Genomic DNA, 15,270 nt, shown 5'->3' with positions numbered 1-15,270 from the left:
ACATTGAGGCAGAGAGCAGGGCCAGGCTGGGAATGATCTGATGCATCCCTTCATAGCCTTCCAATAACTCATCCCATGGGAAGAGACAGTGGGACATTCAAGTCTGTTCATGGGAATGGCTAACTGCTGACAAACAAAGGAGGCCCATGTGGTCGTAGTGGGCAGTACCTTTCACTCATAAAGTTCTCAGTATGGTGCACATGCAATGCCCAAGGTGAAAAAGTTGCAATAAAGACAGGATGAAGTCTAAAAGAGATTTTTAAACTAAACTCCCTGTAAAATTTTGAGAGTTCAGAGACTGACACTTCATAGCCAGTGCTCACGGGGTGTAAATATTTGCTCTACTATGGGAGCATGATAGGTTATGAAAATAACAGAACGTCTTGAGCAGCAAGCCAAACGAATCTGTATTCAAATAGAGAAATGAGACAGAATATCACTTTTATGGGACATTCAACAGAGGCTCCCAAAACAGAAGGAATGACTATTGCAATATTGGGAGCTGAGGGGACAATTGAAATGCAAGCATGAAACACTGCTATGGCCTCTGAGCATCAGTAGAAAAGGGAAGCAGTAAAAGGGCTAAGTGTCTTGGTTATAGATTTAGCTCTATCTCTCCCAAATAAATGAGCAATTAAATAAATGTACAGTGCTTGCTATGCAAGTGAAACTTCAAGAAGAAGATTCCAGCACCCTCTTCTAAATACAGTATATTCTACACATTAACCACTTCTACAAAGAAATTCTACAACGACACTATAAGAAGAGACTTAAGGAGGTTAGGATTCCCAGCATGGGATTAGAGGAAAGGGTTAAAACAAGAGAAGTATTGTTTTGTTGGTAGGATATGGCCTCAGGAGAAATAAATGGCAGTTTCTTCAAGACTGAGGAAGAAGACATATCTTTTAAGATAATATAGTAATACGGAGCTACTTAAAAACTAATAGTAAACATAAAAGTAATATTAACTGGATAGATTGCAAAATAATGTTGGCTTCCTAAAATCAAAAAGTTAAACTACATCATCTACTTCTGTTGCAACTGCATCCTTTCATTAAAACATAGAAATTGAGTTTAAATATTCCACCAAATTTTCTGTTTGATTAGCAATTCTTGATATCAACAAATATCTGTTTACTTAGGACTGGTGGTTCTTTCTGTTCTTGTGTTTTTGTTTCAATAAAGTAATTATTCTTATGCATTTAGTCACTGAAGCCATTAACTTTATGGTGAAGTGCCTTCTACCATGGAGTTAACGTAATTGATCACTACAGACAGTGAGATCTATAAACAACCTCTGAAACAGAGAAATGACCTATAAATCTTTCAGACAGGTTTTGAGATCTGGCATTACATTTCCATATTATCAGGTAGGCAGCCTAGAAACAAAACACTGAGAAATAACATGTAAACTGTCTACCACTAATAGCACTGAAGCTGGCTTTTTGCTCCATAGTCTTCTATGTGTAAGTACTGTAAAATCCTCACAAAACACCCTTCATCCATACACTAGACATTTGTGCCTAGAATCACCTCTAATTTCAAAAAGGGCACAGAAAAAAGTCAGACTGAATTTTTGTCAGGATATTCAAAATAAGAAATATGAATTTTGCCCTAAAACATTGTTAATGTAGACCATGAAACATCAATAGTTGCAAAAAAATAGAAACTTTCTCCAAAAAAGATATATATTTTTTCCCTCAGGAAAACAAGCACAAAAGATGAGAAATCTAGCTGCTCAGAGTGCATAGAATGAATTCCATGTTCCTTTATGAGTTTCTTCCATGAGTGTCCTGCTAGCTGAAGCCCAGGTGATCTACTTTGGGATAAATGACTTTAATGTGAATAACTGGCCATAGCGTAGATAAGTTTCCATAGACTCGGCCAGTTCTGGTTCTAAACTCTTCAGTTTAAAACTTCCCATGGTGAGCTAGAGAAGCTGGAAGTAGTAAGTAAACTATGTCCTTTATTTTTATTCCTTTAGCAATTCTGTTTCTTCTGCATGCTAAATATATTATTTTTATTTTAATAGTTTTTTGGGGGTATCGGTGGTTTCTGATTACATGGATAAGTTCTTCACTGCTGATGTCTGAGATTTTAGTGTACCAATCACCCGAGCAGTGTACACTGTACGCATTACATAGTCCTTACCTCTTATTCCCTCCCGATCTTCCCTCTTGAGTCCCCAAAGTCCTGTTTGTTTGTTTGTTTGTTTTTTGAGAGGGAGTCTCACTCTGTTGCCCAGGCTGGAGTACAGTGGCATGATCTCTGCTCACTGCAACCTCTGCCTCCCGGGTGCAAGATATTCTCCTGCCTCAGCCTCCTGAGTAACTGGGACTACAGGCATGCGGCACCACGCCCGGCTAATTGTGGTATTTTTAATAGAGACAGGCTTTCGCCACATCACCCCGGCTGGCCTCTAAGTCCTGAGCTCAAAGTGATCCACCCACCTTGGTCTCCCAAAATGCTGGGATTAGAGGCATGAGCCACCACACCCGGCTCCCAAAGTCCATTATATCATTTTTATGCCTTTGCATCCTCATCCTGCTAAATATTTTAACGAATAATGTAGGGTTTGCTCATCAGCTGTTATTAAATTCCTTAGTGATTCAACTCTGCTTAGAGTTGATAAAGGAAAATAAAATGTTCACTATCAATCATGTCTGATATGGATGATCTTGTGCCTTCAAAGAACAACAGCAACAGAAGAATTAAGCTATAGAGGACAAGAGAGAGTGGACTATACACCTTTTGCTTGGATCCATCCTTACTTCTGCTTCTCTGGCTGTTTTTTCCTCATCCTATCCTTTTGGTATGTCTTCTACCTTCCCTATAAATAGTGACCCTCTTGTGTGAGCCTCTTTCTGAGGAATCTCATTTGCTCCTGTAAGCTTGGTCATTAACCCTGGTGTGAAGGTTTCTAATTTGACATCTCCCTCTCTTCTCTCTTTTGCCATCCAGATGTACTATATTAACTTTAAACACAGAATATTCCCAAATAAGGATCACCATTTTGACCCACAAACCTGCATTTTTCTCTCGCCTTCCTGAAATCTTGTTTGAAAGTCACTCTCGTCCCACTGCAGCATAACATCCCCCTTAGGTCCTAGACCTACTCAGTCATTTAGTCACATTAGCAATACTTCCAAAATCTCTGTCCAGTTTACATCTCTACCATGCTGACTTCCACTGCCTGCTTCAGGTTATCGTTATCTTTCACCCTGATCACTACTGTCGCTTTTTCATGGTTACCCTGTCTCTGATATGGTCCATCAGCAGTTTCACTGTTACATTGGTTTTAGGCGATCCCTAGACTTACAGACACTTGTTAAACCAATACTTATTGGTGCCTACTCTGTTGTAGGGCTTTCGAAGTGAATGAAACAAGATCCCCATCTTAATGGATTTTATGTGCTACTGTCATAGATTAAATTTACTAACTCTTCTGCTTAAAAATCCTTGATAACAATTCATTCTCAGAGAGGATAAGGTCCCCAGTTGCAGTGGTGTGCAAAGCCCTTAACAGTCTAGCTTCGAACACATTTCCGGTCCCATTATCAAAGCCAACCTCATCTTCTCACCCTGATTTTCTAGATAGATTATTCTAACTGCCATTGCCTGAACATGCTTTTGCTTACATGTTCCCTCCTGCACCTCTTTATTTCCTTGTAAAATTTCTATTCAAACTTTAAGACTGAGGTTGAGATTTTCACTTTCTGTGGTGTTTTCCTCAAGATACCAGCCAGGCTGAATTGATTTTTCACTTTGTGGTTATGTTTGTTCACGCTTCTATCACCACCCATATTCACAGAGTATTATGATTCTTTGCTTATCTATCTCTCCTACCAGGCTGTTAGTTTCTTAAAATGATGCAGTCATCCTTGTATCCTGAGCCACTACCAAATTTTCTGCCACAATAGGAACTCACTAAGGGTTTGTGTGATGACCAAGATGAAAGGAAGAAGAGAAAGATAAAGAGAAGAGTGAACAGAAAGTCAGGGGCCCGGAAGTCTACAGGGATGAAAGTATTAGCAATAAAATAGTTAACGATCTGTATTCTTCACTCAGTAAATGCTGAGGATTAGGTGTCATTGTTAACTGATAGCTAAGAGGAAAGGCGCTGATTGTCCTCAACCGACCTTTCATCAGTTCAGTGATTCATTTTCTTAGGTTGACTTTTCATAACAGGGAATCTTTGCTTTCCCACAACTCTGACAGCATGATGGGAAGGAAACTATATATACATCATTTACTAAAAAACAAAAATTGTAACTCCTTTTTCAGATCATGGATTTAGGTATAGAAGGAGGAGGAGGAAAAAGAGGCAATAAAAAAAGAAAGAGATGGCAATAAAAGTCTTGGAGGGTCAATAAAAGATTCTGCCAGGACTCAGAGGATTTATGTATAGATAAGGCATTTAGGGGGGATTAAGAAATAATGTGCTATGGTTGGTCTTGCTACTATCAGCTGTAAATGATAGAAATACCAGGAAGCAGGGCATTATTTATAGAAGAGACCATTTCAGTTGCTGTGTGAATTTCAGGAGAATTAATGTTTGGTACTTTAACCAGTGAGATAGTTGGAGTTCTCCCCTGGCATTCCATCCATTTTGCTCTGTACACATTAGTAAACAAGCAGCTAAATAGTCGTGGAAAAAAGATGTACGAATATGAAAGTTTTCTGACATTTCAAATATAGAATCGCCTTGTATACTATTATATGAAACTAAGCCTCATAGACTATGGAATAAAAGGTGTTTTATTTCTGCTTTAATTCCATGAGGTCTTACATTAAAAAGGAAATAATAACAGCTCATGTTTATTGAGACTGCTCCCTAAATACGTTATTTAATCTGTAAATATTAATTACAATTTCACTTATTAGGATAGCTTATAAATTTATAATTTATCTGCATTTACTAACAGGTGACACATGTAGTAAATAAGGAATTCTGCCTCTCTCTCCATCTTTCAGGATACTACCAATGTAAACATTTTCTCAGCAGGAATGGGAAGCTAAGCTCTGTTATACTTAACCCATGTCCATATAGAATTTACACTTAGTTTAATTTAAAATCTGGCATTTTCTTAGGTGAATGGTGTGGGATATTCATTCTCTTGAAACAAATACCCAATAAGTTTAAATCATTCTTTTATAAAGACACATGCATGTGTATGTTTACTGCAACAGTATTCAGAATAGCGAAGACATGGAATCAAGCTAAATGCCCATCAAATAATAGACTAGATAAAGAAAATGTAATACATATACACTATGGAATACTATGCAGCCATAAAAATGAACAAGATCATGTCCTTTGCAGGGACATGAATGGAGCCGGAGGCCATTATCCTTAGCAAAGTAACACAAGAACAGAAAACCAAATACCATATGTTCTTATTCATAAGTGGGAGCTAAATAATGAGAACACATGCACACATAAAGGGGAACAACACACTGGTGCCTATCAGAGGGTGGAGGGTGGGAGGTGGGAGAGGATCTGGAAAAAAAAGTAATGGGTATTAGGGTTAATAACTGGCTGTTGAAGTAATCTGTACAACAACCCCCCATGACAGACGTTTACCTATGTAACAAACCTGCACATGTAACCCTGAACTTAAAACTAAATTTTGTTTTTTACAAAAGAAAAACAATTTGGTGTCTGAAATGGTGTAAATAAAAAAGATACCTCAGTATTAAAAAAAAAAAAGTTTAAACTTTTTTGACTAATGTAATAATTACTGCTCAGAGCAATGAACTCAATGCTATAAAAATGCATCTGAAGCTTATAAACATCATTCTTTTACAGATAGAATTTTCTTTCTTTCCTTTTTTTTTTTTTTCTTGAGACAAAGTCTTGCTCTGTCACCCAGGTTAGAGTGCAGTGGTGTGATCTCGGCTCACTGCAACCTCTGCCTCCCAGGTTCAAGCGATTCCCCTGTCTCAGCCTCCCAAGTAGCTGGATTACAGGTATGTGTCACCACGTCTGGCTAAATTTTTGTATATTTAGTAGAAATGGGGTTTCCCCATGTTGGCCAGGCTGATCTCAAACTCCTGACCTCCTGATCCACCCACCTTGGCCTCCCAAAGTGCTTACAAGCATAAGCCAGCGTGCCCAGCACAGATAGAATTTTCTTAAATCGAGAGTTACCAAAACATGACAAAGAAATTCAAATGAGGCCTCATTTGAATTTCTGAGGTCATAGGTAAGATTGATTTATTTTTCCTGGTCATAGGCAATCCAGGGAAAACACTGATTTATCTATGACCCCGGATGTTCTCTCTTCAGAAAATGCCAGCTTCGATATTTGTCAACAACATAAGTGGTAAGAAATATTTCATTTTCTATTCTTTTTGATAAAATATAGCCAATTAGGGAAAAAAGGTAAACAATTACAAAAATATTTTAATAAAGGTATCTTACCTATGACCCACTTGTCATAGATACATGACATAAGTACATAAGAACAGAGCATCTTTAGATTCTTTAGTATTTCAGATCAAAATTCACTGAAGCATCAGCTTTAGGAACTTGAAATAACCAAGGTAATGACAGAGGTAAAAGGAGAAACTTCCATGGAGAAACATTGTTATGTTATGATAATTTAGCATCTTTTTCAAAAAGTTCTTAAAGTAATGTTTTAAATGTTTTAATGTTGTAAAATGTTTACAACTGTAAGCATATAGGCATAGGTTATATTGTTATGTCCTGGTGTTTCTGGAGACAGTCTCCCAATCCATAGAGCAGGAAGATATTTGTTGCATCTCTGTCTCAGTCTCTTGCTCTTTTACGCACTATTTTAAGGATAGATTTTCATTTGATGTCATTAAACTTTATCAAAATTTGGCATACCTCTCCTTTGATTAATAATTCTCAATAGACATATTTTAAATATAATTAATTAACCTTGGATCAGAAGAAATTTTTGAGGGCTTTAGATTATAAATTTTAATACTCTAATAAGCAAAGAATCTTTTAATTAAATGTTAGAGGATTCCTTTTAAAATTATGATGTCTTACATAAACCTTTGGCAATATTAATGAAAAACAATTATTATATAATCATCATGATGGTAAATAAATCAGTTTTTACTCTTTTGTCTTCTTCTAGTTCTTTTCATACATATAGATGATACAAATATTTCTTGAATATTGGTACCAGTGTATGTTCTTGTTATTTCAAAAATTACATTTGCCATATCATAACTATTTAGGTAAATCTCTTAAAAATGGTACCAAAGCTAGTCAATGCGATCATTATCTGAGTGATAATGAGATCAAGGCAAGAGAAAAATTGAACAGCTTATATATAATAAAATCTGTTCTTGTCTCTATAATGATCAACAATAAATTCTACTCATAGAATAAATATATTGCCCATGTGAGTCATCCTTGTTTAAACATTGTCTTATATCAAAACATAAATGAGCTATTATTTTCATATCAGTGTGAGTATAGGGGTTAATTTAAACTATTTGAAAATCTTAGGGGGGAAATGGATATGATCTAGCATCAGTATTTTGGATGCTTTATGACATCATTTCATTGTTTAATGTATTCACTTATTTGAAAGCAAAAAAAACTATTCAGTTAATACTTTCAAAGCTCTAGGAATATGTGTCAGTTTTTAAGTGCCATTTAGACAATAAACACTAAATGGCTATCATTCCCTTTCTCTCAATAAGTTTGGGTGGCCTCAACTCAAGTGTTTATTTTAGCAGTGATTCCATAAGCAACACACAAGCCTGGTCTATGATGATACGGCTTAGTACTTTCAGGACCACCTTCTGGTGTACTAATTGTTCATCTATTAAGTGCTCACCTTTACATGACATGAGAATGTTAATCTGGAGGCAGGGCAATAACTGAAAAAGAAAAGTATGCTCTACCCATGAGGCAGCTCACTGTTGCACTTAAATCAAGTAAGTAACTCAACCCACATTTTGTATTTCACATGGTAACATTGTTGTATGATTATATAATTGTCCTGTGAAGTTTATCACATTACAGTAAATAAATTATGTTGTCAGATAATGGTCGTTGACAATCATTAAACTTTTGCTAAACACATGGTTTGTTAAAGATTATCTTGGGCCCTCAGATAATGAATTACTTCTGAGTTCAATCATTTCCAAATTAAAGATAAATTCCCCTCAAGGTGTTTTGAAATTTCATGAGATGTTTCAAAATTCTTTATAGCATTAGAATAGTAATGTTGTGGCTTTAATTAATATTTATCTTTATTGAACAGGTGCAACAAGGACATTGATGATGACACTGCATTTCAAATTTCTCTATGTGGGATTCCTATTCTAGACAGTGCATAACTAATCCAAAATTTTGGCTCCATAGTTATAAAAGATAATAAATAAAGTATCAACCAACATAATCTACCACATCTAACTCTAGCTTTAAACAATTAAATTAAAAAGTTCAGATATTAAGAGAAATGACCATTCTACTAGCCATAACAACATACCATTTTAGTTTTCCATGTCATTTAACATGAGCCATTATCAAATATTTGGAAATACATGGAACTCCAAGAACTATTATTTCCCCAATTTCCTAGAAATAATTTTAAAATATATAAATAGGTATTAAAAGTTCATGGTATTATTATTGTAAGTCTAAGACATATAGTCTATGATCCAAGAATGGTTTTGTTATACTTCAAATTTTTAACTTTCAGAAACACTTATAACCTTTCAAAAAGATGACCCTGAAGATTCTAAAAATACCTAATTTTATTATCTGAGATAGTTAATAAAACCCCCAAACCAGGTAACAGCTAAAAGGTATTCATGAGTTTCTATAGATAATGTACTATGAATTAGAATTTGTAAAACTGGCTTTTAGTTGAAAAGCACAATTAAAAACATATATTTTAAAACCTATAATAGACACCAAGTTTCCAGAAGCAAATATAAGCCTAAATTAGGCTGTCTATGTGGATTCTAAACTAAAAGCCTAGGGGAGTTTTATAGCACTCAAAATACTATAATCAAGACCACATATATAAATATTAAACTTCACACAAAGGAAGCATAATGAATCTAATATATACCAATAAAGAAACTAAATCCTAAAATGCCCTCCTAAAATACATTAGCTAATAATGAATAAATCTAAATGCTGAAGAAAGGATGTATGCCTTCAATAAGAAAAGTACTTTTTTCCATATTTGCTTCTACATGGTAACTTCAGACCACTCTTGCAGTTTCTTTGTATTTCTTGACAGACATAAAGCACCTACATCATTAAAAATTTTCCAAACCCATTTTTACCATATATAACTGTGTAAAAGGTGGCACATTTTAGAGATTATGTTTATACCTATAATTTGTGGGTGAGGCAGATCAGACAGTAAACTGAAATAATAAAACTTTAAAATAACAATTTTACTTGAAGCAACAATTTCTGTACTCAAAACTCTCAAATCCAACCCCAAGATTTCTTTATCAAAGCTGCCAAATATTTCTAGGAGAAAAATAATCAATGAATTTACCTTCCATATTTTCTAGAAGAAAGTCAAACATTCCACAACTTGATAGTTTCCAATTCAATCTTCCTTTATTATAGGAGTGTTTGTAGGAAGTGGGATAGGGGTTGCATGGAGATTAGTTTATAGACCCCCAGAGGAAAGCTAACCCAGAATGGAGGCTTGTTGTCTTCACACTCACCTCTTCCTTCATCAGCTAAGAGTGAGAGACCAGTGACCACACATAATACCTCTGTAACTCCCCCTTAACAAATGTTTAGAAAGCTAGTCTTGACAGAAACTGATTACAGGGATAAAAATCACACCCCCTTGTCCCCTCACAACAAAGGGCTCAACAATGAGAAGATTAAAAGACAGGCTTTGAAGTGGTTTACTGTCCCATTGGTCTTTAAAGTCAAAGTAGGCAAAAGTTTCTTCCCCTCATTAACTTTTCAGCATCTTGTTTAAGCGGACTGGAATATTCTAAGATCACACAGTGCCTAAAATAGATTTGTTGGAGAACTTCTGAGCCAAAATTCTTTGAAAAAAAAAAGTTATATAAAATAAACTGGAATTGCCAATTCACCAACTAATGATTGGAGCAGTTGAGAGTGTTAATTTAATGAAACGGGTATTAAGTTTTGTGTTATCATCAATTACAATTTAACTTACATATTCCTGCACAAAATTTAAGAGCTTTTTCCTTTTTGTGAGACCAGATTCTACACAGAGAGTTTTCATACACTTGCCCTCAAAACACTCTGGGAGTTTTAAGTGGATGATTTTGTTGTTGTTGTTCTCGGTTTAAATCTCTACTTTATAAAGAAGTCGAGGACTAGTGTGCTTTTCCTTAAGCATGCATGAAAAACTATAGGTCAACACGCAAGGAAAGTAGAACAAGCAGCTATACTCTGCTTGGTAATCATGTAAGACCCAAATGAAGGAAAAAATATGGTTTGTCTGGCTTCTTAATTTGTGTTACGTTCTGCTAACATCTGTCTGTGTGTTTGGATATTTCATTATGTAACCATATCATTTCTCCAGAAACTCTCACCATCCTCGGCTCCTAGACCCTATACTGTCTTGGGTTTTTCATTTTCTCCTAGTTTAGCTAGTTTGTCAAGGCTTTGCCATTGGCCCTCTTTGTTTATGTAATGATGTATTATTTTCCTTCCCCCAATGTAACCTCCCAGCACATGTACCCTACCCCCTGCACACGCAGAACTGGATGACTGTCTGGTCCCTGAATAAGTCTGTTCATTCCCTTTGGGTCTTTCCTCCTGGCATTCCTACTAGTTGGAACAGTCTCTTATCACAGTGCATTTTCAGCCTAGGTTGCATACCAGAATCATCAAGAAAGGAGAGGAACCATTCCATAAAATATTTTATAAGCAACCCAGGTGATACAGTTGATTCAAATATTCAGCCATGGTTAAAAACCACAAAAACCTATTAACATTCTCCCTATCTCTACAAACCCTGATCACAAGCCCTTCAACCAGGTGTCCCTTCCATCTTTTGAAGTCCCTCTTCTTGCAAATTTCTAGTGATCCTTTCCAAATTCTTCATTATATGCAAACTTCTGCCAGCCCTCCTACTTGCTGGTAAGCTTGGAAGAGGAGAGGTGACAGTTCCCCTCCCTGCCTTGTTTTCAAATCCCATTGTTCCCCAGAAGCATCCCTGCTGATTTGCTTGATGCAGGCCACTGAAACACAGGATAGGGACCATTTAAATATCCTCAATGTCCTCAACAGTCTGGGTCAGTCCAGCAAGTTCTTTCTTCCTTTCCCAGATGGTAGCTCCAGTGTAGTAAATTGAGTACTAAGCAGTCCCAAGTTGTGTCTCTCCCAACACTATCATCTCTAATTGGCTCTGGGCAAATTCTGCTTCATTTCCTGTTTGGTTCTTGCTAGAGACTCTAGTTTTACTCTAAAATCTCAGTCCAGTCACTGGGGTTTAGATAGTTATACATCGATGCCAGCATTGTCCCTTTATATTCTCTGTTGTTGCATTCTAGCCCCCTATGAGAACCTCCCTATTCTCCTTTGAAAACTTTTGCTAAAACTTCTTGAATCTCTTGGCCACATGGACCATGGACCTTGATGGACTCTCTAAGCTGTCGGTCAGCTGGAATACAAAATAGAATATAGAGGAACCACAAAGCTTATTGTGTCCATGCTCCTCATTTTGTAAATCAAAAACTAGGGAATAAAAAGGGTTTAATGAACTGACCAAGTTCCTGGAACAGGCTAATAGCAGAACCGGAAGTCAGATTTCCTAATTTCTGATGATATAATCTTAATTATCAGGAGGGTTCTAGAATGAACTTTTTCCGTTCCAGAGTCATAGAATGGAAAAAGGAAGAAAAATACCATTGATTAAGTGCCCACTAGAGACAAAAATTTTGCATAGGTTACATCATCTAATTCTCATCATAACCATACGATACTGATAATATTTGCAAATTTTAAAGAAGAGGAAACTGAGAATCAACAAACTTAATGTTTTCCCCAAGTTCACATACCTAACATATAATAGACACAGATTTGGAACTCAAATATATCTAGTTCTGAAGCCTCTGGATTCTTTATTTTAACGCACCGCCCCCCAACTCCCCCCCGCAAAATTGGAAAGACAATCTAGTAAGAACTCTTAACTAAGAACTTCATTGAATACAATCCCTGAAATTGAATCTTCTGATTTTTATTTCTCCCATCAAATTCCAAATTTCAACATATAAAATGTTGCTTTGGGCATTTTCCTTTACTAAAGATCAATATGACTATGGAATATAAAAATTCAATAAACATAGGTAACATTATTGGATGAGTTACTAGAAGCCATTGCCCATGTTTATTATTCCCTATAAATAATATCCAATTTATTTTATTCATAGCACTGTCATTAAATATTAATTAATTTTCTGTTCTCTTCACTAAAATGTAAAATCCACTAGAGCAGGGACCAAAGGGAACAGGAGCTGCAGCAAACGTTGGTTCCTACGTGTATTATCTTTGTCACAAATCTGAGGGGAGTGTTTCCAGTAGAAAACTGGAATCTGGAGGTGCAGAGAATCTCAGCGTGCTTAGGACATCCAGTTCTGTGGGTTGGTTTCCCCAGATACCAGAAACATGCTTCACAATTTGAAAGCATGACAAGCATCGCTAACTTGCATAGTTAGAACTGACCAAATTTACAATTCTTTGAAATCACCATCTGTGAAATGATGTGGACTTGAGGAGATGAAAGAAAATTTACTCCAGATTAGATTAAATATTTTTTTAAAGAAATTAAAAAAAAATTAAAAAAATTTTTAAAAAAGAAATTTTAAAAGAAATTTCTTTTTTAAAAAGAAATTTAAAATTTAAAAAAAAATAAATTTAAAAAAATTGTTAAATTTTTTTTAAAGGAACCCTGTACAATCTATTCTTCCTCAACTGTATTTTTTAAAAAAATAATGAATATACATCTTGGCAATGTTAATGATTATAAAATAAATTAAATTACACACATACAGTAGTCCCCCTTTATCCACCATGATATACAAATATTAAATGAAAAATTCCACAGGTAAATAATTCATCAGTTTTAAATTGCCATGGTTCTAAGTAGCATGATGAAATCCTGCTGTCTTGCTCCATTCCACCCAGGGTGCGACTCATCCTTTTGCCCAGTGTATCCATGCTGTATACACTACCTGCCTGTCAGTCACTTAGTAGGCATCTTTGTTAGCAGATAGATTGTTTTGGTATCACAGTGCCTGTGTTCAAGTAACCCTTATTTTACTTAATAATGGCCCTAAACTGAAAGAGTAGTGATGCTGGCAATTCGGATATGCCAAAAAGAAGCCATAAATCTTTAGGTGGATACGTGAACATTCACGACTTAGTAAGGAAAGAAAAAATAAGGTATGCAGAGGTTGCTAACATCTGCAGTAGGAATGAGTCTTCCACCTGTGAATTTGTGAAGAAGGAAAAGGAAGTTTGTGCTAGTTTTGCTGTTGTACCTCAAACTGCAAAGGTTAAGGCCACATCAAAAAGTTATGCATTCATGATAAATGCTTAGTTAAGGCAGAAAAGCCATTGAATGTGTGGGTGGAAGACTGCAACCAGAAAGCTTTGAGCCCATAGGAAGATACCAGCAAGGGATCCCCTGAAACAAGTGACACCCAGAGGCTTACTGCAAGTAAGGGATGATTACACAGACTCAGGAATATAGAAGGTCAACAGTAGCCTAAAGCTATCTTGTAATGCCTGTGCCATTCACCTCACTTCATCTTATCATGTAGGCATTGTATCATCTTACATCCTAAGAGTGAATACAGTACAGTGAGATATTTTAAAAGAGAGGCACATTCACATAACTTTTATTACAGTATTTTGTTATAATTGTTCTATTTTATTATCATTTGTTGTTAACCTGCTATTGTGCCTAATTTAGAAATCAAACTCTATCATAGGTATGTATGTATAGGAAAAAACAGTATATATATAGCAGGGGGTCCTCATCCAACATCCTGATACTGATCCGTGCCTGTTAGGAACCAGGCTGCACAGCAGGCCAGTGAGCATTACCGCAGTATTAGATTCTCATAGGAGTGCAAACCCTACTGTGAACTGCGCATGGGAGGAATCCAGGTTGCCTGCTCCTTATGAGAATCTAATGCCTTGGAAACTGTTCTGCATCCCTCCCCTGCCTCTCCCCCCAGTCTATGAAAAAACCGTCTTCCATTCAAGGCACTGGTCCCTGGTGCCAAAAAGTTTGAGGACCACTGATATGTAGGGCCTGGTATTAAATGCAGTTTCTCGGGGTTTAAAAGGTATCCACCACAGAGAAGGGAGGACTAGTGCATAAACTTGATGTCCTAACAAATTATTTAATGATTTATGATCTTCTGCAATTTTGGTTAATGTCCTTAGCACAAATACTATTTTATCTCATTTTAAAAATTGTTATTATAATCATAATTAATATTCATATTTGAAAATATTTTATTTTGCATGATTCAGATTCACAAGATAAAAAAGCATAATTCATTTAATATGATCTGTAAAGTAACAGTTTTTCTAAGTCATTATCATTTGTTACATTTACATAGGGCAGTTAGATGGTGATCATAGTAAATCTCCAGGACATATAAAGATATTTAATGTGTCGTGTAGAAATAAACTGCCTCACCTTGTATTTAATGCAAAAAAATCACCAGAGTGATGTCCATTATTCATATAATGTAACAATTTTGCTGACTAAAACTGCATACGACAAGATCATGATAGTGAAATTTCAGGCAAAAAAGCCAAATAAAACACTTTCTGGATTAATTCATATAGTATGTTCCTGTGAAATACATAGAAGTTTTCTATTTCTTAATGTTCATTCTCAAAACAAAATTTCAACTCCCCTCTTCAGCAGCCATCCTTTGTAGTATTTCCACAGTCATTGAAACGTTTGGCAGTGTACTTGGTTGAATTGCTCAGTGGAGACTGACTGCCGTGTCAATTTTTCATTCCACTTTTTATACAGTTCCTTCAAAGCTTTCACTAAGGTGATATCTTAAATCACAAAGCTTGGCCAAAAGAGAAAAATTCAAGGTTGTGGAGAAAATGATCATAATGTAAGATAAATGTTATACTGCAGACAGGAAACAAACTTAAAAATTGCTGTCCTATTAATCTCTTAACGGACATAACTGGAGGAGCTTCAAGAATAGCAAGATCCTCTATGATAACAAATACTTTGGGGACTTTTATATAGAAACAAATGGATTATACAACATCAGAAATGTCAA

General features: G+C 35.8%; 1 protein-coding gene across 8 annotated transcripts in view; it reads right to left on the bottom strand.

Moving 5' to 3' along the window:
• The window catches only part of ARHGAP24 (Rho GTPase activating protein 24), a 520,693-nt gene that overhangs the window by 110,198 nt on the left and 395,225 nt on the right, over positions 1-15,270 (bottom strand). Inside the window, exon 1 of one of the 8 annotated variants that reach the window (XM_065544556.2) lies at positions 9,510-9,669. The exons of the other annotated variants lie outside the window; for them this stretch is intronic. Within the exon in view, the coding sequence (XP_065400628.1) occupies positions 9,510-9,540 (31 nt within the window). The 5' untranslated portion in view covers positions 9,541-9,669. Of the gene's footprint in view, positions 1-9,509; positions 9,670-15,270 lie in introns of those variants that run through there. 8 annotated transcript variants of the gene reach the window in all.

The sequence above is a fragment of the Macaca fascicularis genome, chromosome 5 (assembly GCF_037993035.2).
Source record: "Macaca fascicularis isolate 582-1 chromosome 5, T2T-MFA8v1.1".
In the NCBI taxonomy this organism is placed as follows: Eukaryota; Metazoa; Chordata; class Mammalia; order Primates; family Cercopithecidae; genus Macaca; species Macaca fascicularis.
This window is presented reverse-complemented; position numbering and strand designations above follow the sequence as displayed.